This window comes from Citrus clementina, unplaced genomic scaffold (assembly GCF_000493195.1).
Source record: "Citrus clementina cultivar Clemenules unplaced genomic scaffold, Citrus_clementina_v1.0 scaffold_8, whole genome shotgun sequence".
Classification (NCBI taxonomy): Eukaryota; Viridiplantae; Streptophyta; class Magnoliopsida; order Sapindales; family Rutaceae; genus Citrus; species Citrus x clementina.
The window spans coordinates 1,201,560-1,227,905 of NW_006262022.1; the positions used below are offsets into that span (position 1 = coordinate 1,201,560).

Genomic DNA, 26,346 nt, shown 5'->3' on the forward strand with positions numbered 1-26,346 from the left:
AATCCCGGAGCAGGTCCAAGCCATAAAACAGAAAGGCTATAGTATTTGGGCCTGAGACTCTCCGTTGGTTTTTGGGCAGTCCATATTCGCCCTCCTACAAAACGTACTTTTCTCTTGCCTGTTTTACCCTTTTTAATACAAATCTCTTTTTCTTCCCAAATTAAAAAAAAAAAAAAAAACAAATCACTTTTCTTTCTGAAAGTGCAAATGTCTTTTAGGTCAAGTGCAATGATATATTTACAAAGTTAAGTATAAAGTTTGTATCTTAAATGACGCGTCAACTATAGATGCAACGTGTTTGTTAATAGTTGACTTTTTAAGTTATTATTAATAATATAATTTTACAGTACAAATGAATGAATGACATGTCACGTGCCATTTAATTTTATATACAAGTTTACATTTTGACTTTGTAAACATATAATAACTTTTGAAAAAAAATATATATATCATTATTATTAGGTGAAACTGTTAATTTGATTTATTATATAATGATATCAGTTATATTAACCACAGAATTACACCAAACAAGTTAAGTGTAATTTACTTAAAAGAACTATGTATTTATCTAATATAACTCAGTGGTTGATGTAAGTTACATTATTAGGTAGAGGATAAATTCCCCTTAACCAAGTCTAACTCAAGTGTTAATTCAAATTTCTGAATTTGTTAAATTAATAGGCTGAGAGCTCCAGTTAGATAGAAATGTAGAGCTTCAATTACTTTGTCAGAATGTAATCAATGAAGCAACTTATTCAAATGAGGAAGCTCGTTGAATTTAAAGGGAAAAAAGTATGAAACAGAGATTGTATTACAGAGAACTGATGGTACCTCTAAACGAGTGAAACACCTTAGCATAGATACAACAGTCCTTTATTTAAATTTTATGTGCATAAGATATGAATGTATAATTTTCAATTTATCATCATGATTTATTGAAACGCTTGGAAAACTTAGCATAGATTTGTTACCTTCATCAATAAACTTCAAGTTATTGTCTACTATTTCTCTTTGTTGATCTAAAGCTTTGGTTTCAGATCTAGAGAACTATGGTCATTTGATTGGTTCTCGCTGGATCTTTGTTATATATATACACACATATAAAACATCAAGTGTGTGTATTAGCCATGAATAAAAGCATGTACCCAGCATGCGCACAGATCGGAGCATTTTCATGCCCAAAACTAAACGTAAATGGCTATCAAATTGAGCCGATATGCCTTGTGGACTGGTTCAAAATCACAGCGATCTCGCTGCAAAAGCTCCAAATGCAAAGAGGGTTTTAATTAGGTGACCAAATATATGTGTAAAATGAGAGGATAAGGGCAAGAGGAAAATGTGCTACTACAAGCAACTGGCAAATTAGGTTCTTTGCTAAACAACTGCAACAACAATATGATCACAGCAATGCTAATTTATATACACTTTTACGCGAACGAACAAAACAAAACAAAACAAAACTTGTTTGTACCTTTTTTTTTTTTTTTTCTTTCTATTGATAATGTTATAGGTGCTAATTAAAGTTAATGAAATGGTCGATCCCTGGACTGGTAGGTTGCCAGAGTAGATTTCGCTTCAGGTAATAGAGCTTCGATTGAAGGTTCAGCAACCAAATGAGCTTGCTTGAATGACCACTCAAGTACTATTAGCACCTCCTCTTGTGCAAGTGTCTTACTTTCAGGCTGTTTTATTGCAATGTAACATAGCAACGTCAATGCAGGAATTTGAATCATTTGTTCACCAAAATAGACAAGCTGAATTAAGTGCTTGACACCTCCTGCATTAATAATCGCTTTTGAGTGAGTTTCAGAGAGGTAATTCTCAGTGGTTGCAAATTTGTTAAGAGCCACGGTTGCTTCCATTATAACCTCAGGTTCCCTTTCATCGAGCAGATTCACCAATGGCCCAATGATTCTTGTTTCCGTTGCTCGAAAAGTCCGTGCCAAGTTCCCTATTGCCCTGATGCTTGGAATAAGAAGGTCCGAATCAGCCTTTTCTACAATGTGGAGCAACTGTTCAAGCACAGCTTTGGCAGCCGTTGAGGTGGGCTTGAACGCGGAGCGTCTCAAGTCAGAGTTTTTCTCAGCTACAGCTGTGATTTCCATCAACGCCATAGCTGAAAAGTGCTTAACATCTTCAGGGCCCTTCTCCAACAGGACCGCAAAGCATAGAAGCGCTCTTGACTCCGTTAAGTTTCGACATATCGACAAATTTCCCTTAGAGAGCTTCCACAAGGCCCTTGCAGCCATTGCCTTCATCTGTGCTTTGACCGTGGGGTCCTCTGATTCCCTCCCTTTAGTACTTGTACCGCCTAATACTTGCTGGTCTTGGTGTTGGTTGTGATGGTTCGGTTGCATCGCGTACATATGACTGTCTGGCTGCGCTTGTTGGGCATTGGTAGGAGCTCTGGTTTTGATTGCTATGGTGTTAGTGACCACATTCGAGATAGAACTATTAGCTTGGTTAGGCATCGGACAAGAAACTTTACTAATGTTTCCATTGCCTTGTTGTTGTGGTGGTGCTGTCCTATGATCTTTGGGATTCTGAGAATTACTGGCTACTAAAGCTGAATGAAGCGAAGAAATGTTTTGCTTGCTTGCAATGGCATACTTACTATGTTCTTGAACGGTTTCAAAAGCAAGATGACTAACAAGAAAGCGAACGATATTGTTCTGTGCGAAATGGTCTTGGCATTTCGGATGATTTGAAGCCAATTCAGAGACAGCCCAAGCCACCACGGATTGAACTTTCATATGACCGTCCTTGAGGTTTTTGGCAAACGTAGAGCAAACACCGGCATTCACAATCTGTTCGACACTTTCGGCGTCGCGTCCTAACAATCCTATAGCCCTCGCAGCATTCTCCTGACCTTCTAATTCCCCTTCATAAGCTAGTTTCAGCAGCGGAGGGACGCCACCTTCTTCTATAATCAGCTTTCCGTAACGATCGTTATCGCGAGCCAAGGAGACCAATGATGCAGCAGCATCGCATTTCTCTTCCATTGAACCCGTGTGAAGAATTGCAATTTGTTCCCAGATGAGACACAAGATAGGCTCATTGGCTGCAATTGGAGGAAGACCCAGATACTCATCATCATTCTCCTCCGAAGAAGCAGACACACGAATAAGCCACGAGACGTCCCCGAGAGAATTCTCAAGCTGCATTAATGTTTTCCGAAATGCCGCAGCTGGGATGATGGTGAAAACTCTCTTGAGAATGCCATTTGCGCGGCATTTGACAACCAGTTGCATGGCCTTATCAAGAACCTGCTCTGTATCATCAACGATCCTGCGCGTTGGACGTTGGTAGCTCACGCTGCTAACACGTGCAACTTGCCGCAACAGCACTGCCAGCTTCTCTGTCTTCGCCTGCAGCTCTTGACAATCTTGTTTAAACGATTGTGCCTCGTTTGCTATCTTGGTGATGGTGTCCGCTAATTGTATGTTCCTCGCCAAATCTTTCAAAATCGCCTGGTCCCGGTCCGCCATGGTCTAACGCGGACCTAAAAGCTAATAACAATCGTTGGATCAAAATCAAACGCACTTTCAAAAGGGTGATTTTTTTCCGCCCTTTTCGGTACCTTGTGCTAGAAGGCAACTTTTTTTTTCTCTTTGGGCGATGTTTCAGTTAACGGGCCATTTGGGGTGACTGAAAATGTGTTTGTGTGCTACCATGAAGGTGGTGGTGCGGTGGCGCCGCCGCCTTTGAATTCAGAGACAATAGAAAGAGAATAGAAAAGAGAAAGAATTAGTTCTCGTAAAATTGAAAGGGTCAAACGAGATTTTCTGCAAGTTTCATGTAAAAGAATAACCGCCATTCATTCATTCATTCATAAAAACTTTCTTTGCGTGCGTTATATATAGCAAAAGAGAAAATGGTTGGTTCCAAAATATTAAGAGGAGTTTTTATTATCACAATTTACAAGAAGTAGCGCTTGGTGCCACCCAAACGTAAGTGATATATATAGTATGTTCTCTCTTGGGGGATCGTTGCATCAGTTATGACCTGTAAATTCTTAATGTATAAACGGTGTTATACACGCGCTTGAATGGAGATGAAGGAAGGGTTGTTGCCAACGAGTTTCCAGAAAGATGACCCCCTTTGGCCATTATGTTTCTAAATTCACAAGTCATAGTGATGTGATAATTTATCTATTAATGTTCTTTCCTTTTTCTTTTTCTTTTACTATAAATCCAACTGTAGATAAATTCCAACTCCGGTGGAGTTGGATTATATACCTTAATCACTTAGAAAGTCTTTGGTAATCTTGGTGTACATATCCTCTCCAGTTGAATATTTTTTTATGAGTGTCTTTTTAACTAATTATTTAAGGGTAATATTACGATTCATCTAACCATTGAAAAAAAATATAATTAAATTATTTAAAATATAACTTGTATTTATTAGATACGTCCCATATAAGTTTTTTTTTTTTGGGTTAATTATAACAAAAACAAGTGATGTAACATTTAAGTTTATAAGAGCCAAACTCAAAAAGAAATGAGTATCAAAAGGGTCTTATGCTGGATCAACATTTAGGAGGAGTGAGTTAGATATTTTTTCCTAGTCTGAAAGACAATATTTCAAGCTTATGCCTTGCTATATTACCGGGGTTAGCTGATTTTATTTCATAGCTCCCACTAGATTAACAGCAATAACACTTTAAGTCTCAGAAGGCCTTTAATCAACTAACGGCACTTTATGTCTCCCTACAAAAATGATTCATCTTCCTCACACACAGTAATACGTCAACAATGGCCGAGAAATTTCAGGTGATTAAGGCTCGGCAAATGCGAAAACATATAAAAATCATGAGAGACAAAGTTTTCGTTTTTTGCATGCTTTTTTATGATTTGTAGTTCTTCTTGTTGATTTCAACCAAGTTGTTGAATTTTGTCTTGCAATGAAATTGCAGGTGAAATGTCAACAATGAAAAGAAGTGTTTTCTATATCGGCAAATGTTTATTAGATATTTTAAGTATAAAGTGTTGGCTAGTAATGGTTTGAAAAATGATAACTTTAAGCAATTGGGTTGCTTAAGCTTCACTTCAATGGCCTAAAAATTCCAAACTTCAAATCTAATGCGTGCTTGTGATTGTGATTCATTAATTACGAAAAATGAGCAGAAAACAAAAGCGCTACCATTCGTTTTGGCTTTTATATTGCTTGTAATTGTCACCTATTGGTTGGACCCCTTTTGTTCAGATTACTTTGAGTGGACACAGAACATAGACATGCAAATCATAAATTTTGAACAGCATTGCCAGAAGGATATTGAACAAATACCACAATACCATATGGCCATTAAAATTCTTCGTACTTATCTCAGTTAACAGATAGTAATTATTTTGAAAATGGTTGCTGATGAGTTGATGTTGTGACTTCAATTATTAACGGATAGTAATTATTTTGAAAATGGCTGCTGATGAGTTGATGTTGTGACTTCAATTATTAACAGATAGTAATTATTTTGAAAATGGCTGCTGATGAGTTGATGTTGTGACTTCAATTATTAACAGATAGTAATTATTTTGAAAATGGTTGCTGATGAGTTGATGAGCTCTGCAGTAAACATTTTGACTATGCAATCTCAGGAGCATTTTCACAGTCATTAGCTCATGACACAAGTCAAGATGATCGTTATTTTGAATTTATGTTATTTCTCAGGTGCTTGCTTCAAAATACAAAAGTGTCATCAAACAGTTTTCCTGGATCTTGCAGGTTTCTAAATTTTCTGCACATAATGTACTACATAAACAGGAATCTCAATTATTTCTTCATATATGATGATTCCTTGAATTTACTCCGTATACGGCTATACGGTAGCCAATAATTCAATCAGCTGTAACTTTCAATCTCCAGAGAGACTGAATTTCACTGTGCAGCAACAAACAGTTAGCGTACATTGACAAGCTAATGTACGGGTAAAAAGAATAGGATCACATGTGATAAACGACTGAAGGCAATAATTTAAGCTCTTCATCATCTACAATGACTGATTTGGCCAAAAAGAAAAAGGGAAAAAAAAAAAACAGTGACCGATATTTTCCCAGTCTAATCGAGATTTTGCTTGCAGATGAAGTAAGCAATGAATTAGCCTGCCAGTGTCAAATTCAGAAACAGGGGAGGCTCAAGATTAGAAGAGCTTATGATGCTATATGCCAGGCACAAATGTTATACGTGGTACCATCAAAATATTTTGATGAGTTGGGACAGGAAGTCTTACGGATCCTTTTTATCTGTCGGTTTAAATTTGCATATCCATGTCTAATTTGGCAGGATTGACACCTCACATGAAGCCTATATTCATAACTCAGATGGAATTATGGATTCAAAAAACTTCAAGTTTCTGGAGGCTGCTGCTGTTTTGTCAATGCATATCTGCATCATCAATACTTGTTTGTGACTTAACTTTCACGTGCTTGTAGAGCTCACTCAAATGGTCCTATTGATATCAGCTTGCCAATAGGTAAATTAATTGAACTTTGGATTCAGTCTCATGAAAGCTACAACAGGTTTAGCGTTGTTACAAGATAAATTGATCTCATTTTTCACAAGGGTCCTTTCTTAATTAATGTGATAGCGATTGATGACGCTATAGGGGAAGCACATTTATGAGTGAGTGACAAGAGAGTTAATTTCAAATTGCCCCACGCGAATTGATTATCTCTAAATCATCAACCCACTTCTATTTTTTTTTCTTATCTTTTGAAAAAAAATAGTGAGTTACTTGAAGTTTTTAAAAGTAACGAGAATAATTTAAAAATAATCAATTTACGGGAGGAGTAATATGAAATTTATCCATGGAAAAATAAATAAAAAAGATTGAAGAAATGTGAATGTTTCTAACTTTTCATATTAAACAAACACGTAACTTTGCATGTCGATGAACACAAGGTATATCTAAATGTAGTAATATCTAATACAACTTTCCCTACTCTGTTGAATACCCCAAATTTTCTATTATATCTTCAAGTTTATCGCTGCTGACACGCTAAGTTTTCTTGCACTCAAGGATTGAGAGCGAAAACTTGAAGGATTAGTAACAAAAAGCTTAGGAGTGTACAAAAATTTTGAGTTTTTTAACATGAAAATATGAAGCATTGTACCAGACAACGACACTGTACTGTAGTCATTCCCGATAAACAAGGGTCATTTTATTTTTCCCCTTCTGTGTTATGTTAGGCCACTAAAATATGTTTAATGCACTTCAAGCACCCTAGCAAATAATCGGCATTCAGTACCCAAACAGGCCAAAAGAAAAAATAAAAAGGAGAATCGCAAATGGGTCACGGATCACAAACACTAGCAAAAGTGATGAGCAATCTCACTCAGTAGTCAGTAGGCATGTGTTGAATGATTGAACTTTGCACATAGCCAATTTCATGTTTCTGTGCCCATATAACTATGTTTCTGAAAAGCAATGCACACGGAAAGTGCGATGAAGATTCCAACCAAGCTAAGACAAATTAACCAAACATCATTGTAACCATTGTTGCGCAAACAATAAATCCAAATGAATAGTGTAATTAATGGAATTGACATCCTATTAAATGTAAAGTGATAAAGACAAACAAATCAAATACTTTTTCCACAAATCCAGTACTCTTACTTTAAAGTTTATTAATGTGTGGGAGCGGCTAATGCAAAGCTAACACAAGCCCCACTCCTTGTTAAAAATCTCTATTTTCGTCGGGGTTGAATATTCAATTCGGTCGGATTTGACAACTAAAAATCAAATGATCTTCAATGCGGTTCAGTTTAAAACCGAACCAAATGAAAAAAAAACTTATGGGATCTCTTATTTATCTCTTAAAATAAAAATTGTTAAAATTTTTTTATGTACATTGTGTACTTTAATATAGATAAAAGGTCGAAAAAATAGGCTAAACAAATAAAATAGTTTAAAAGAATGATTAAAAATTAAAGAAAATCGAACATAATTAAACTACTGAACTTAACCTTGGTTCGATATCGTATTTTGATTAACCGGAGCAGATAATGCTCACCCCTAATTGGTTTTCTAATTATGGTGGCTAAACTCTATAATTTCAAAAACAATGTATAAAAAACTGAGGGATCAACAAAAATAAAATATTATAAGTAAATGGATCAACAACAAAAGCTTAAAAACTCAATGCGACGTTGTCCACCTCTATTCCATTGCTGACTGTAACACTCTGATACTAGTGCATATCATAAGGGAAGTAAATTATTCTTTAATCTATATATGTTGGATTTAACTTTTCTATAGTAAAATGGAATTATATATTATCATATATAACTTAAAGTTCAAATAAATATAAAACAAAAGGGTGAAATATAGAGAATTATTAAGAAGATTTTATATACAAGTGTACAACATAGATGGTTTAAGTAATTTTTAGAAATCTAGGGAGTATATGAGTAATTGGCTCAAATACTCAGGACAAAAAAGAATATATTTACTCTATCTTAGATAGGTTACGTTGGAAACAAAGTTTCGATAACTCCAATTTTTTAAATGAAGAATGCAGTGGAGCTACAGTCGACGCATGTATATCTAACTCTATTCATTCTCTCAATTTGTTAACCACTTGAAATCCAGGATCACGTATACATACAAAGCTATACGATATGACATTTTATGTAGGGGAATGCAGTATGAGGGAGCAAACTGTGACAAAATTGATGCTGAAGTTTTACCAAGTGATGGAACTTTCGTTCTGCTTTTCATTTGTCGGCTCCTTCAAAAGTGAAGTGGGTCGATTTTCCGACGTTTTATGCATTTTACGTTTTCATCTCATCTGCTTGCTGTTGCTGCATTGAGGTTGGACATTCCTGAAGGGTCTATCTCTTGTTCTCGGGGGATATTTACAGAATTTGGTTATCATGCACGTGATTTAATATTACTCATACAATGTCTTATGCATTCTACGTCTTGATGCGTTAGCTTGTTACGTTGGATATGGATCCTGAATCTCAGCTTAAAACGTCAAAACTCATTTCTTAAATTCCTCCAGAGCCCACGCAACTAAACAAACAGCCTTTTGAATTCAGAATTCTGAATCCTTGCGGCCAGCATGATCGATCATTGGCAAAACTCCAAGCTAACATTCAATTAACATTATCCAGTGTCTTATCGGTGTCCGAAGTCCCCTGTACATAAACTACCCCGGTTATCCTCAGTACACTTAATGCATTTTTTTTCTTCCCCTCTTTTGGCATGACGCTTCAAGACAGTTGATGTAAGCTTCAGTATTTTCATCGTGTAGCCAAAAAAAAAATTCTCAAGAGACTTTGCCACCCATGTCCTAATAGTAAATTTTTTCATCATACACAAGCTGACAACGATTGTATTTCAACAACCCAGATTGAGTATGAGACGCCACGAAGCTTGCTTCTGTTCTGATTGTGACAGCAACTACGTACTACAGCCGTACGGCGTCAAACAAAATGCCTTTCTTTAGTACTATATTACAATTTTACTAATATTTGTAATTCACCGTTAGATCTAATCCAAATGTAGTTCAATGGCTTGGATGAGTTTATAGGGTTATTAACACTATAATCCCTGTTGTTTCCTGAAAAAAAAAAAAATCAAAATTTTAAAATTTTGACAGATAATTTCTCTGTCATTATTTAAAATTTATCATCTAAAAATAATTTTCACACCTATGTTTTTCATTAAAATTAAAATTTGTAAAATGCCCATGAAGTAATTTACGATTAAACGCAAAATGATATAACCTTAACTAACTTTATTTTAAATTAAGCATAAATTATCCTCTTTCAATCAGTTTGAAAACCTTTAAGTTTTGTCTTTTAAAGAAAGAAAGAAATAAATAAATTAATTAAAAAATTTGCACGAATTTTTTTTTTAAATTGAGTATAAATATATAAGGAAATATTAATATATAAGGAAATAAATTAGATTAGGTCTATTATTGGTATTATGAGAGGCGCGGAAAGAAAAATTCTAATTCTTAAATTTAAGTGATGGGTTAAGTAATTAGCCTCACCCTGCTAAAAATTCTCTAAAGATAAACTGCAGTCAATGATTTAAGTGTAAAAGATTAAAAGAAGTAGGATTATGTGTCAAAAATTTAAAAATTCCTGATTTTTTTCCCCTCCTATTTTCCAACAAATGATAAGGACCGAAGTGGTAAAAAAATAAATGAATAAAAAATAATGAAGGATTACTTACCCTTGCGGCGACATAGTTTTTGCCCAGAATAAATGAATGGTTATCATGGACAAGACATGCCACATAATCACCAGAATGTATCTGATCACACCATTCTTAATATGTGTCTTTAGATTAAAACCGAAAAAAAAAAAAAACTGTATGCTCATATTACGCTTTGTACACATATTATTAAAATTTATAGCAAATTATGTTATATACTCACCTTTTATTTTATAGAAAGGGGAATAATGTGTTTTGCGTCAAAGAAATGTGACTGAAAGCGGGCTGAGTGAGGTTTAAAGTTCTCGGTAATTGGGTCTTGGGCCCATTGAAAGTCCAAATCCAATCCATGCAAGGGAAATCTAGAGGTTGGCTTGGGCCAGTTAGTGCAAACAGGGCCAATTTCTGAAGCCAGTTAATTTGTATTAAATATTTAGCTGTCATCACAAATACTAACATCATGAGGGCTGTACTCCCTTAAATATTCGATTATTTATCTGCTGTATAACATTTGTATATTTGATTATTTATTTATATCAGTCGATCAGTCATACAAGGTGCTGCGGGCATGTACCAAATGGCCATTTTCAACTCTCTGTCTCATCACAACATGAATAATCATACCAATAATAATATAAGATTTAGCAACTATTTAATAGAATAATAATAAGTGACAATCATTAATAATACGATTAATATTCTTTTTCTTTTTTTTAATTTATTGAAAAAACTGATGTAAGAGCTAAAGAATTCAAATGCCAATATAATTCTACCTTTAAAAGATTCTCAGGAATATATGAGCTCACACACAAACAAACTCGGACAATCAACTATTTTTTTTTTCTTTTTTCTTCTTCGAAAGAGACAATCCAAGCTGACTTAGGATAAAACAAAAATTATGAAAAATAAATAGAGAAAGTTCACATATAATAGTCCGAAAATTTATCTAGGGAAGTATATGTAGCAATTTTAAATTATCACAATGTTGTATATAACTTTCTTTTATAATTAAACTATAAGGTAAACTTCACTACCATCATATGTATATACGTGATATTCACCCAAGAGACAAAGATTTTGTAAAATCCTTAATTCACTGTTTTAACAATTTATGATATTTTCACATATATATATTTTTTTCCTTATCACCCTAAAGAAATTTTAAGCAGCTGACTGTTAATTGGTATACGGACTTGCTCCACTGGAGTTCAGTGTCCAATTCAAAATAAATCACCGCTATGATATGTATATATGCTGACATTCTATGGGCTGCAGCTCCAGCGGATTATAGGGGTTAGTTTCTCCTTACACTTACAATGTTTCAAGTAAGAGTTTGAGTTTTTATAAAAATATTATGGAGGTTAATTTCAATCCTTTGACGGGAGATAATCTCTCAGAAGAACGTGAGCAGTGTATAACAATATTAGTTTCAGCTTCTTAAAGGACACAACTCTCTTTGCCTCCAGTGTTAATTTGTTACTACATTTACGAAAAACGTATGTACAATGCATTAATTAGCTCTAGTCAACCTGTATTTTATAATTGCGTGAGTGTGTGCGCGCGTGTCTCGTTTTTACTCATTTGTAAGTGTTTGACTGGTAGGAAGATTAAATTATTGCCAATGTGACGATGAATTGGTTCCAGTACTCTTATGGTTGCGTTTGGTGCAGGTCGCCAGTCGCCACCGCACTGGCCTTTTACAGCTTCTATGGCGTTTACAAGTTGCCCCTTCTTTCCATTTTCAGCAAGATCACATTTATTAGGACGACAATAGGTCCTGCTTTGCTCGGCTGCACTGTACACAGAACTTTCATATGTATCTCGCTTTCTATTTATAAAATTTGGGTTTAGTTAAGGTCAAGCTATACCATATCTTTGTTCACGGTCAAATTATTTTTACATTATTAGTTATGACAATTCTTTGTTGATTTGGACAGGTGGTAAAGTAAAGTTTAAATCCAATGCTCAATCTCATTGCAGATATATATATATATATTTTTCCTGAAAGTCGGAATTAATTAATAGAAAGAACAGTAGATAGTCCAGGGAATATATAAGAAATCAATACGTGTACAATCGATTTTTTCACAACTTAATTAGCACAACAACTGGTAAACTAGCCCACATAAATGTATATGAGCTTATATTAAAATTAGCCTAATTACTTACTAATTAATCCATATTAACATCCAAAAAAAAAAAAAACAAAGAGTATTAATTACTACCAGCACTGATCGGTCTCCCAATTTCTAGTGGTAAAATTTCCACTAAATCTCGACATGGAGCCCATTGGTTCTGAGGAAAGCGAAGAAGAAGAAAAAGAACTAACAGGGCGTTTTCGCACAACGAAAAGGGCACGATCGTAATTCGCCCGTTTGTGAGGATCCGATAACGTGGAGTAAGCTGCATGGATTTTGATAAACTCATTTGCCGACATTTCCTTTTGGTTCGTTGCCACCACGTCCGGGTGACAAGTCCTTGCTAGTCTCCGATATGCAGCCTTGATTTCGTTGCCGTCGGCGCTCACCGGAATCCCCAGCACGTCGTACAACGACGACGACGAAGAAGCCGCTGCTGCCATTGAATAAGGAAACCGTGCGTTGTATAAATTATACTATTTGGATGATGAAAGTTTGTGAGAGCTTTAGATAAGGGGCTAGAAGGGCTAGAATTTATAAGGAGAGTATTTTACCATATGATGCAAGTAAATTAAAGAAATGCAAATGCTTTAATTTAACCATAGAAGTTGGATTTCTTTATAATATGGTTGAAATTGAATTGAAATGCTTATCCACAAGATATGGTTTTGTACTATGCTGACTCAGCTTAGTGTTTGTATGGATAGCCTTAGCCATTTTTATTGGCCCTACTTCCATTCAATTCCCATGAATGTAGTTAATTTATGGTATGCTTTACTCACTTATTTCCCTATTTTTGAGAAAGCAAAATATATGTGTGGCAAAAATGAAACTGATGAAACTATACTTATTTAATGTGTAAAATTTATTGCTCTTGGTTTAGCTGAGTGCATAAATGCATTTTGAGTTTATTATGGTCATCCCAAAATCGAATAATAACAGACATAAGGTTTGCAGTTAATGATTTTGGTAGCTTTTTGTTTGGCCGAAAAATTGAATAGATCTGAATTAATATAAATTTTACATAAAACTGAATGTTCGAATCTGAATTAATTTTATATTTTTGTCATTACAAAATTTCAAATGTTAGATAAATAATAAACATCTTAAAGAATATCAATAAGACAATATTTTATCATGACATAAATTATGTTTTGATGAATACAGACCCATTAATTTTCTAAATTAGAACATGTTAATAAATTATTGTAGTTTATGGGGTTTTATTGAAAAATATTCATAAAAAAATTGTAAAGATAAATAACATAAGTTTGAAGAAAAAATAAAGATAAAAAAGTTATAAGCTACTATTATGTTATCACAAGTTTTAGAGATGGAAGATAATACTAATTAGTAAGTTTTATTTTGGTAAAGATGAAAATAAATAATTTTTTACAGATTATTATCTAATAATGTCATTCATAGTTTTTAGATTAAGCAAAAAACTAAAAAAAAATGCTTAATAATTTAATGATTTAATGACTAAAAATTTGTATTAAGTTGAAAAAAAAACAAAATAAACTTAATTAAATCATTAACTCATAAAACAAACAGCCACTTAGTGGGCAAAATTTTCTATCCTCATCTAACCATTTTTGTTGGGGGGGGGGGGGGGGGTACAATTTATATGGCCATAAATATAATACTACTTTGACAAAAATATTTCGTTGTAAGATTTTAACAAAACTTATTAAAAGACTAAAATTTTGATATGTTGAGATTCCTTTTATTTTTTTAAAAAAAAATTATTCCTCTAGTTCACCAAAAGTCATGCAAGAAATGTGCACAATTTTTTTGCTATCAAAAAATTAAAAAAATTAAAAATAATAAAAATAAAGGTACTATCAGCAAGAAATTTTGTTAGTGATAGGATTTCGATAGAAGCATTACACATCAAATCATTTAGTAAATATTGTATTGTACTTTTTCTTACACCAGATTTCACTATTTTCCTCCATTTTCTTTATTATATATATAAAAGAACCATTTTTCCAACATTTTACTTTTATTTATCTGTTTATTTTATTTTATTTTTTAATTGTTTTGTCTTCGTCAGATAGATAAATATGGAAGCATAAAGTCCAGATGAGATAAACATTATCTTCCACGACCTTTTATTCTTAACTTGCACTTACACTTTTCTTGTCAGCCAGCAATTGACTATTTCACCCCCCCACCCTCACAAAAAAAAAAAGTCAATTTCTTTTACACGATAGGAGAGTGGACAAGTTGCAAATTACGTTTTTAGCTTGACAAATTCTTTGTTAGGAGAATATAAACAATTAGGAACCACTGGTCATGTCTAGAATCCTTAGCCAATTAACCAAACTTATATACATAAAATAAAAAGACTAAATATTTGTCCAGAGACACTTTTCTAGAATAGGATTTAAAACCCAAAAATTGAAACGAGGAGCAAAAAGAGGAAAAGAAGAAGAGTTGAGTATTTTTTTTAATAAAAATTAAGTATACATTAATTAAAGATGCTTGTTATTTTTTATAATAATATAAAATATATAATTATTCTGTAATCGTTTGATAAAAATTAAATAATTATAAAAATATAAAATAATAAAATTTTATTTTTTTTATAATCGTTGAATTTTTATTAAATGGATGCCGGACAGCCATATACTTTACACATTTACACAATAACGTAAGCCTAACAAGCTCCTACGTTAAATATTACCGATCATGTCTTTCCCCCGTTCTAAAATCTCCCGCCAATACCATGAGAAAAATCGACGATGAAATTAAAAATAAGAACGAAATAATAAAAATATTTATCGAGAAATTCTTTCCGTTTAGGGTTTTAAAATCCGAAACTTGAAATGGGAAGCAAGAAGAGAAGAAGAAGAAGAGAGGAGCGACCCACGATTCACCCCAAAAACAAGTACTCCGAGAACCCGCCCGATTTCGCTCTGTTGGCTTCTCTTTACCCGTCTTTTGAACCCTTCGTTTTCTACTCCCGTGACGGCCGACCCAGAATCGATTGGACCGATTTCAACGCGACCCGAGAACTGACCCGGGTCCTGCTCCTACACGATCACGGCCTCAATTGGTAAAGTTTTCGCACTCTGTTCGGTTTATTCGAATGAAATTTGAAATGGGGTTTTTCTTTTTAGCTTGTTCTATGATTTTATTTTATTTTATTTTACTCGAGTTGATATCTTAGCGGTGTGCTTCTGCTTTGCAAGTTGCAACTAAAGCGTACACTGACTTTTTTTAACTGTTAATTTTTTCAAATGTCGCAGTGGCTTAAACTTGACTGTTAGTGATTTCATTTCACAGTAGTCATGGATTAAAAGCTGGGACAATTCAATCCCAAGTACCCAGTTTCTGGTTTCTAGTATATGCTACTGCACAATTGGTAATTTGAGGGTATTATTGACCGAAGTTTGCATCTGTTCATTTGAGCCGACTTACTAGTAGTGATATTGACACCTTAATTATTTAAAACGGTTTCTGTTTTTGATGGTGGTTTGGTTCCTTTCATCCTTATTTTAAAATAGCATAACCAATTGGTTCCCTGCTTGAAATGCCTTATCTTACCTCGCAAAGCATTGATTAATGTCAATAATAAGGAGAAGGGAGCGAGAATGCAATGAACTATGCGGTGACCAAACAGAACCATTAGCTAAATGAAGCCGATAGTTGAATTAGGTTGTTGTCTGTTGGTGGTTTTAACTTTATCAAGTCTCAAATAGCAAAATTGGAGTTTGTTTTCCCCTCTCTAGATTTGTTTACATATCAGTTGGTGCTTAAAGTTCTGTGCAAATTAGCATTGTAGTTTGGTTCATGTGAGGTGCTTCATCTTATGGAGATAGTTTCTGAACTTTAGGGATTCTAGCATTTGCTTTCAATTAACCCTTTTTCATAGGTTTTTTTTTGCTGTGACGAGTCTAAAATTTTGATTTATGGTGGTTTTGATTATTTTAACGTGAAATGGATCTTCTAGGTGGATTCCTGATGGGCAACTCTGCCCCACGGTGCCCAACAGATCCAACTACATTCATTGGATTGAAGATCTTCTCTCCTCCAACATCATTCCTACAACTTCCCGAAATGGTGATAAAGTGAAGGGTTTTGATATAGGAACTGGAGCAAACTGCATATACCCACTTCTCGGTGCTTCTCTTCTGGGATGGAGTTTTGTCGGGTCAGGTAGTATTTCAGTATTGTCATCATTATAGCCACTGGGAATATTTCATAATTCATTTTCCCTTCTAAAATTCAATTGAATTTTGATGTGGTTAACTGGGCTGCAGATATGACTGATGTAGCGCTTGAGTGGGCAGAGAAAAATGTAAAAAGTAATCCTCATATTTCAGAACTTATCGAAATTAGGAAGGTTGATAACAGTGAAAGCACCCCTTCTATTCAAGAATCTCTTACTGGCAAGTCAGTGCAGGATGAAAGCAATATGGATATGAGTGGTCACATGGATGAGGAGGCAGAGCCTTCATCCTCCTCTTCATTCAATCTGCCGGCTGGTGCACAAAGTAGTTATCATGGGCCGCCTGTACTTGTTGGAGTTGTCAGAGATGGTGAGCAGTTCGACTTTTGCATTTGCAATCCTCCATTTTTTGAGTCCATGGAGGAAGCAGGACTGAATCCAAAAACATCTTGTGGTGGCACTCCGGAGGAGATGGTTTGTTCTGGTGGAGAAAGGGCTTTTATCACTCGCATTATTGAAGATAGTGTTGCATTGAAGCAAACTTTTAGGTATTCTTTTTCTCTACTAGTCTTACTTCATCCATGCCTTACACCCCATATTTTCCTTCATAAATAATTAACTGTTACATTTCATACTTTCTTAGGTGGTACACTTCAATGGTTGGCCGTAAATCCAACCTTAAGTTTTTAATATCAAAGCTTCGGAAGGTTGGAGTTACCATAGTAAAAACAACTGAATTTGTACAAGGCCAAACATGTCGATGGGGCCTTGCTTGGTCTTTCGTGCCTCCTGCCAGGAAGATAATATCACCTCATGTAGCTGAAAAGAAAAACTTGTCTTTCATGCTTGAGGTTTGTTATCCTTTTTTATACTTAAGTTTTATAACTTTTCCTATTTCTTTTTCCTTTTCAACCTCAACAAGCTTATGCTGCTTCGTTTTGTAAACTTTTGAGCTATTAGTTTGCCACAATGGAAAGACCGTTTATGTGGTAAATTAATGTTTGCTTGATTGGCATTACTTGGACGAGCTACATCATTTTTCCAGTCACCAGTTTCAAATTAACCTTAAATGTTAAGTGGACTCCTTTCAGAAAACCACTGTTGCTGATGGGAGTTGAATTAAACCATTTTCAAATTAACCTGCATTTAACATATTTAGATAAATATTCTGCAAGATCAAGATTTCCATAGGATGTCCCCAGAAAATTAAGTTAAATTGAGCTGAGCTATTTCTGGACTTGCCTTCTCACTGCTTTATCTTTGCTCCCGGTTTCTTTCCCCTCATATAACTTGCCAGGCTTGTTGTTGGTTGACTTCTGGTATCTAGAGATACTGAAACAAGACAAAATGAAAATGTCCATACTATTTGTGTAATCAGATGAGAGTAGGGCTCAAATAGGTATTCATTTAAGCCAAACCATGTACAATCAGAAGTGGATCATATCTACTAGATTAAGTCAAATTTTGAATATTTGACTGCATTGCTTAAAGTGTGTATGTACCTACAAGTGTTACCTTATTTTTCTCACTGATGTGACATCTCATAATTGAATGTTTCTACCTGTAGGGAGTTCAACGTCAATTCAGTGCCCTAGATGTATTGCAATCAATAGAGACTTTTTTCTCCGCTAGTGGTGCATCCTGTAAATTGAATGCCTCTTCATTTACTGTCAATGTAAGATTCCACTGTTGGATTAGTCATGGTGTCTAACTATAATTTCTGTTATATCTCCATGTGCTTACATGCAGTGCACTCTCATTAATAGATCACTGTATCAAATGATCAATGTAACACAATCCTGAAGAATGAAGTGAATCGTGTTGATGAAGGCCCCACTAGCAAGCATTTGGAAGAAACATCCAGTAGTTCAAGTTGTTTGAATGCTTCTTCAACTTCTTTATCTTTTCGCACTGCAGTATGCTTCTTCCCTCACTTGGCTTCAATAAATTGATTTCTATAGTTAGAATCAACATGTGATTGCACTATATTTCAGGTCTTTCAGCAAATCCCCGGTACTCTTTTGGTGCAAGGATCACTACTGCATAAAGATAACCCACTCCCAGGTTGCTGCTCTTATTCTTTCAGATTTTGAAATGTTGAATTACCATAGGGCTAAGAGAATCCTTAGTTAAAAGTTTATTGAGTTGTGAGCCATATTCTTTGCAGGGTTATTCTCCTCAATATTCCAACAGTTGGAGGAAACGTTGAGATTTAAATTTTGTAGATAAAAGGCCTGTATCAATCATATCTTGTCTGATTTGGCAATACATAATTCAGATTTGATAAATGCAAATTGCAAAGCATCTGGAGATTCTGGATAGGTTTCAAGCAGATACCGCCGAGATCTTCTTCACTCATGTATGACCAAACCGGTAGAGAAATTGCATTTTGGCGTTTCCCTTGTGATCTTGTTTTATTCAATTATTTGATAGCTTAAATGTGATGTTTCCCCTGTGACCTTGTTTTATTCAATTATTTGATAGCTTAAATGTGATGCTATGTCGCCATTCTTGTAGTCATGATTGATAACTAGGTGCATGACACTTTGTGATTATCAACAAAAACGTTTCTTTTAATAACAGAAGCAAACATAGATTCGTATCTTTGAAGTTACCATCCTTTTTGTTGCTCTTATTCCCATTTCTAGTTCGTGAGTTTATGTGCTTAGGCTGAATGTATTTTGTGCCTTCTTAAAACAAGGGCTAGTTGCTGGGTAAAGAGAATGAAAAGTATGGTGATTGCAGTTTCTACCAGCTCTATGCGTAATCCACTATTAGTAAATCAACCAGCACCAAAACTAAATAAAATTAATGCTTGAATGGACCATAATCACACAAAAGTCCTTTACGTATTCTAATTTGTTGTGCACCAACAGACATATCAACAGTCAAACAAACAATTGAAATATGCAGAAACTGGAAGGTTCTTAACTCGAATAGAAACTGCGCACTTTTCTCAAGCTTTCCCCTCAACCCTTGCATGTGTAAGTCCAACGCAAGCATCAACAAAATCCCCATCGATAAAATCTGTAGAGAAAATCTGCAAGCGATCAGCAAACCCTTTAGAGTAGCATTGATTTATAAACAACCTAGCATATCCATGAATCCTCCCAGTCACAGGCTTAACACACACTACTGGGTTATCAGCCTTGGGGGTCACCGTGTTTTCGACCCTGTAAAAGAACTTTCGCGACGTCACCGGTGGCTGCTGACTCAAATGCTTGATATTACTGTCAAATTTTGTTGATGGCAAATCTGTATCAACCCAATTATCCTTCAGGTACCCAGCACTCCATAAGGGTCCCCCTGCCTTAGGCTGAGGGGACTTCCTCGGCTTCCACACACAAATTACTCTCTTGGGCAACAATTCCGCTATTGTTTTGTTAAAAGCGTTATCATCCTGATGAATCAGGAACTCTCCAAGCTGCTCTTCCAAGTACTTGTCAAACTCCGGTGGATCTTCGTGTCCAAATTCTGTTCGAATTTCCAGGATTATAATTTCTGAATCAGTCTCCGCTAGAAACTTCTTGACGTCATTAATAACAACGTCGACGCTGTAAGTTAACAGGATTCCATGGCAAACGCGGCGATCCTCCTGAATCCGAATGTCAATGACCCTCGCACCTAAAACAAGCTGCTTATAAATGCTCAAGCTCTGGCACTGCGCAAAAGGGCGAGTTATGCATGGGATGCCAATCTTGTTAGTGGCAGAATCGTGAGTGCCGGGCCACAGAATCTTGTTTAGATGAACCTTCTCAGGATTCAGGCCAGCCATCCATTTTTTCCTGTCTTGAGGACGGTAATCACAGCCGGGAAACTCGACGCCGCAGTTTTCGCAGAGATCACACAGAGCTTTCTTCTCCGTTGACACAGCTTTGCGCCTGGCAATCTGCTTAGAAACCTGAGAGCCCATTTTTTAGAAACCTGAGAGCTTTCCTTTTCGTAATTCTTCTTCTGAGTGAAAAAAAGAAAAAAAGAAAAAAGAAAAAAATTGTAGCTGGCTTTGAAGAAAAAGATAGTGATTGATACATAGCGTTATAATATCAAATTGACGGAGATTTATAGTGGGGTTGTGCACGTTGGAGTGAAGAAAACGATGAAGGATATTTTTTATGCTCTAAGGTTACGTCCACAATAAATAGCTGTACTAACAATGCCGCGCTCTCCATTTCTTCTTTTTTCTTTTAAATATCTCAAATTTTCGGTGCATGTTACAAGTTTCTTTTGTTGTTAATGCTTCAGATTTTTGGCACATTACATAATATATCATAAATTTAAAGATTAAGAACGAAAACTAAAGGAATAAATAGACCAAAAGAATGGAATAATTTGGTACTACAAAAATTTAAATTTATTCAATTTTACACCTTTTATATAATTTGTATCAAGCATCTATTAAAAAAAATATAATTACCTTACAAAACACAACAATAGACAAAAAATCGAATATATTCAAATTTTTGTAACATTTAAAGTTTTTTTTTGTAATATACTGCACTAGACCGTGTTGTATGGTAGCCATTCTTCTCCCCAGTAGCCATCTAACACATGGTGAGCTGGTGAAATGGAAAAATTATGATGCGAAATGTTTGTTGTCTTTAGCTATATGTGGGCCGTCGCGGTGGCATTATTGGTGGAGATTTATAATCATAACTTGTCTTTTGATCGGTCCACTCTTGTACGTGTGGCTTTTAAACTTTTTGGGTCGAGATTTCAGTCCCCTTACGCCTCAACACGTGTTGGAGTGTTATCAGATTTGTTTAATTTAATTCAAATATCAGTTCAATCTGAAAGCTCTGCAAATCCAGCCAATAAATGAGAATATACATTGAAATTACCCAAAATTCAATCTGCCGCATGATACTGGATAATATTATCACTCTGCTTGTTGATGGGATTTCAAGAGTAGGTGCAACCACCTCTTTTATCTCGAAGTCATCTTTAATCATGAATCACAATGAATAGAAAAATCCCTACAATCTTTTTATTTTTTTAAATATTGATATATACAACTATTACTAATATTACAATAGATTACAATTAGTACAACTAATATTTATAATCAGATAATATTATTAGAATTCATGTATATATTATTACTCGTACTACAGTACATTATAATTGATACAATTAATATTTACAAGCAGATAATACTACTAAATTCCGTCTCATACTACAGTACATTATAATTGGTACAACTAATATTTACAAGCAGATAATACTACTAAATTCCGTGTATGTCAATCTTTTGAATATCTATCCAAATTTTTTACCCTCATTAATAAAGAGGTATTTACTCTACCTATTTTTTTTTTAGAGAGAAAATTGTCTCAATTTAATTATAAAATAATTGAGAAAAAACTGCAATTAACCTCCATAGTACTTTTATAAAGGTTCGAACACTTACTCTCACACATTATGAGTGTAAGAGCTCTTCCACTAGGCCAAAAGTAGATTAAAATCATAAGGATCAAAGATTTAATTCAGTACGAATTAGAGATATTTTCTTGGTTTGAATTAACTAGAGTTTTCAATGATTTTTCTACACATATGTATTTGTTTAGATAAAGCTCAAATCAACAGAATTTTAATGTTAATTAACTCTAATAACTGAGACCCAGACTTAAAAGCAGTATGCTTTCGAGTTTCAACACGAAATTCATGCGAATGAGCTGGAAAGACCATTGGAATTAACAATGCATTGCTCACCAAATGGCTGACGACAGTCACCTAATGCAAAACAAAAGATCAATAATGAACGGAATTTTAAATAGGGCTTTAAGAGGAAATATGTTAAGTCAACGATCATGGGGCAGCCAATATTCCGAAGCCAATTTGCTTGATCTGATCATTGTTTAATTTTGTGTCTATCAAATTAATATTAAAGTTTTTTGGAGTCCAGAAGTCTTGTCTTTACTTATCAATAAAACCTGTAATGTCTATCTGCCTTTCTTCAAATAATAAATTTGAGTTTCACCGCATTTTGATTGATAGGGTCTAATTCTTTATTATTATTATTATTATTATTCAGTTAGGGTCTAATTCTAATACCGTATTCTTTCATCTGACATATTTAAATTTCACAATATTCTAACTATGAATATGTTTCTAGGAAAGCTCTTGCGAGAATAAATAAATGATCAAGTATCTAACTCAAAAAACTATTCTACTAGATGAAATGTCTCATCTATCTATTTATAAGCTTAAAAATCTTTTTCTTTACTGCCTTGCGATAAAAGTATCCGAAACCAAACCAGATTTCTACCTCTCCTTCTACTTTCATATGAAGTTAAAACAGTAATTTTAACTCAAAATAGTTAAAATCTTAATGGGGGTTTAAGAGAACTTTGAAGGGGTGCCAACAGCACAATGCTTTCGCTTTAAAACTCTTTTCTTAATGGGCTGAACTTGTGGACTCAATAGGCATATTAAACAGTAGTAATGCTTTTGACGCCCCTTTCAAATCCTTGTAAAACCCCTTCTTATTAATGATCATAGTTATATTGTTATTGGAAATTACATTAAAGGACAATTATTAATTAAACTAAATTAAAATCTTTACCCCTGCAAATTATGAACTCTCTCATCTTTGCATCTTAGTTTATGATATAATTATTTTTTTTAATGAATTCAAATAATTTTGAGACAACCAAAAAATAAATTACCTACTGATAAAAATTTTTATTATCAAAAAGTATGTTTAAAATTTGATTAACTCCATTATATAATGAAAAAAGTATGTTTATATTTGATTAAATGCTATAAGTATAAAAATGGGGCTTCATAAGAGTTTTAGAAGGGTGTAAGTAGGAGCTCAACTCTTTAGACAGTCTCGTAACTGTGAGAGCTGTTGCCGAAGTTCTGGGGCATCGGATTGGGCTTTGATTCATAACAAGTCTCCGGGTTGTTTTGGGCCACGGCGAGGTCTGTAGCAATCTTACGCAAAAGTAAACCAAAGTATGCATCAAAGTAATTAATTAATTATTGTTCATGCTTAAGTTAAAGTGTATACAGAAGGGATTCGATTTCTCATTTGGTCCTGTGGATTCGGTTAAATCTTCCAATGTCAAAGAGTTTATTCTAGACGTTAAAAAGTAAATTCGATACATTTGGATTTAAATATCTAAGCTATATACCATAATAGATCTACATCTAATTTAGGAGATTCTAATACAATAAGTAGACGAAAGGTTAGGATTTGAATTTTCTCTACAAACATTCCCAACCCCCAATAGACCCAAGTACATTTAACATTTGTGGTTCACATGGATGAGTGGAGAATTATTTGAAAACAGATTTGGTCAGTCTTATACCTAAATATCTAAGCCAACTAAATACTCAGTTATTCGATATATTTTAAGTTAAGTGTCCGTTTAGTTATTATATTTATAAAAATACCTAAAGACACTTCTTCCATTGAATATTTTATACTCTTATCCTTATTTTTTCTTTCCTAATAACAATAGTATCCTTCCAACAATATTCTTGAGAATATTAATTAAAAGAAAAAAAAATGATAATTTGTTAAGTCAACCTTAAAAGTAATATAAAAATTTAATATCCTTTTATATTATTATTATTATTATTTTATTTTTAGTATTAATTTGGTAAATTATTTTTTTATAAAATAATTATTGGTAAGATTGTTGGAAGGATATTATTGTAAAAAAAAAAGGTTAAAAATATAATATATTTAACTACATAGGTATTTTGAGATTTTTTTTTTTTGAACATTTACCCTATCTAAGCTATGCAACAAAAAAAAAAAAATCATCTTATTAGTAAATTTGTAATGCAGTCGTCAAAATCCAGCGTTTTCTCTGTTAAAATGAAAATTGCAGCTTCGGCTTCCATTGAAAGGTTCAGGCATTTGAATTGACAGTTGAAACGCGGGGATTAGTCTATCGAGCCAGACACTAAAAATATCTCATGAACTGGTTCGGATCCGAAAGATCAGCAGCCATATAATAAGCAAGTGGGTGGATTCAGTGGCGGATCTAGAAGAATAATTTATCGGGGGCTAAATTAGATAATAGTAAAATATAAAAAATTAAAATTTTGAATATATAAAATATTTATTAATACATTTATAATTATTTTCTACGAAATTTCATATTTTAAAAATATTATGCAATAGACTTGTCATCAATATTATTAAATTTATTATTTCTTATATAAACAACCAAACTATCATTTATTTCATCCAATTCCAAAGATGATTATTAATGAGTTTCATTACTGAAAACGTTCTCTTTACTATTATTATAGAAAATGTAAGAATTAATCTTATTTTTGAGAATAGAAAATATTTTGGGTGGAGGGCTATCATTATTTTTAATTAAAATATAAGTTTTTATAATTCTTAAAAGTTAAAGTTTAAATTTTATGGGGTTTATAATTTATAGTGACTATTTTAATAAATTTAATGAGGGATAATTAGAAAATAAAAATATTTTTCTTTTTTATTTTTACAATTGTTTTTTGGCCAGTGGGGGCTTGAGCCCCCACTGGTCACATGCTAGATCCGCCCATGGGTGGATTGCCTAACTAATAATAACACTTTACAGCTAATTTGCAAATGCCAATCCAAGAAATTAGAAAAAAATAAACAAACCCTCGCACTATTTTCAGTAATTAAATATACAAATCTACACTTCCAACGATGATCTCTATTAGATAGTGATTGCAAATTGAGGCTGAACACAAAATATTCCAATAATGCCATCCTCACTTGATACATGTGATGTAACATTGTTAAAATTCTATTTCAGCATCTTCCAACAACACACACCAATTAAAGCTCTGACCCATAAATATATTGCTTTTTATCGCATACTTATTTTCATATATTTAGAAAATATCTAAGCAGCCTCATATAGGCTTGTGGAAGCCAGATATCTTTTCAAATACTTACAAGAAATATGAATCTTAGATGGGTCCGAAGAAACATATTATTTTTTTTTCTAATATATTGATATATTATAATAAAAAACTCTACATATATTTTTATAACGAGACATCAATCAAGATGAAAATCTATTCTACCCCTAAAGTGAGGAGTCAAATAAACTCATATCAAATAAAAAGTACCGAGACTCAAACTCATGCGACTAAGATTATTGGACGCATGAGTTATCAATGCGCTACAAGCCCATTGGCCCCAAAAAAACATATTGTTTGAAAATAAAACCATGTCCAAAATATCTTTTATAGATATTTATTACCAAAAAAAAAAATGCCTCAAAAGATGGTAAATATTGAAAACAATATCCTTTCTCTCTCTCTCTCTCTCTCTCTCGATCTCTCTTGCATATAATACTAGTCAGTACTCAGTAGTCATAAAACAGCTAGAGGAATTAATTAATAATTCGATTAAAGCAAAAGTATGATGGCAACCAAGCTTGCTAGGGTATAAAGTCTAAACAGGGCGCCCACTGCTGCACTGTATTTGTAACGCGAACTGCCCCAATACTAATAGAAGAGACCTGTATCTATCTATCTATATATGACAGCTAAGATTCTCGTTTGAAGCTATAAATTATTCATTCGGCTCCAATAAGTTTTAAGGGACAATTTCCTCGGTACGATACAACTGCGGATTAGAAATTTACATTGGATTTAAAAATTTCATAAAACTCTTTTAACAATTTGTTAGTTTGATGTTGGGATTACAAGATAATGTTAAGTATTTGGGCATGCAGTGCCTTTGCCGTATTTGGTGAAAAAAACAAATCTATAATCTATTGATGATTGACACTTGGCTAAGCTCGGCGTTAGAGGCACATAATTTGTATTAATTAATTAATTTCAGCATAATCTAATCCTTATCGGGTTAATGTAATCCTAGGACCACCCTTGCAAAG

The 26,346-nt window shown here is 33.9% G+C and overlaps 4 protein-coding genes across 4 annotated transcripts; 1 reads left to right on the forward strand and 3 right to left on the reverse strand.

Annotated features, from left to right (window-relative positions):
• Positions 1-1,517: 1,517 nt before the first annotated feature.
• Positions 1,518-3,813, reverse strand: LOC18033684. Its single transcript, XM_006422576.2, has one exon. It carries the CDS (start codon positions 3,486-3,488, stop codon positions 1,524-1,526), a length of 1,965 nt encoding a protein of 654 aa, XP_006422639.1. The 5' UTR covers positions 3,489-3,813; the 3' UTR covers positions 1,518-1,523.
• Positions 3,814-12,201: 8,388 nt separating this feature from the next.
• Positions 12,202-12,882, reverse strand: LOC18035654 (chaperone protein dnaJ 11, chloroplastic). The gene has a single exon (XM_006422577.2). It carries the CDS (start codon positions 12,747-12,749, stop codon positions 12,390-12,392), a length of 360 nt encoding a protein of 119 aa, XP_006422640.1. The 5' UTR covers positions 12,750-12,882; the 3' UTR covers positions 12,202-12,389.
• Positions 12,883-14,961: 2,079 nt separating this feature from the next.
• LOC18034524 (U6 small nuclear RNA (adenine-(43)-N(6))-methyltransferase) lies at positions 14,962-19,082 on the forward strand. The gene is made up of 8 exons (XM_006422578.2): positions 14,962-15,367; positions 16,265-16,470; positions 16,575-17,031; positions 17,127-17,334; positions 18,051-18,158; positions 18,250-18,399; positions 18,478-18,547; positions 18,651-19,082. Exons 1-8 carry the CDS (start codon positions 15,138-15,140, stop codon positions 18,710-18,712), a joined length of 1,491 nt encoding a protein of 496 aa, XP_006422641.1. The 5' UTR covers positions 14,962-15,137; the 3' UTR covers positions 18,713-19,082.
• A 169-nt stretch (positions 19,083-19,251) lies between these two features.
• Positions 19,252-20,549, reverse strand: LOC18034230. Its single transcript, XM_006422579.2, has one exon. It carries the CDS (start codon positions 20,394-20,396, stop codon positions 19,440-19,442), a length of 957 nt encoding a protein of 318 aa, XP_006422642.1. The 5' UTR covers positions 20,397-20,549; the 3' UTR covers positions 19,252-19,439.
• Positions 20,550-26,346: the final 5,797 nt, after the last annotated feature.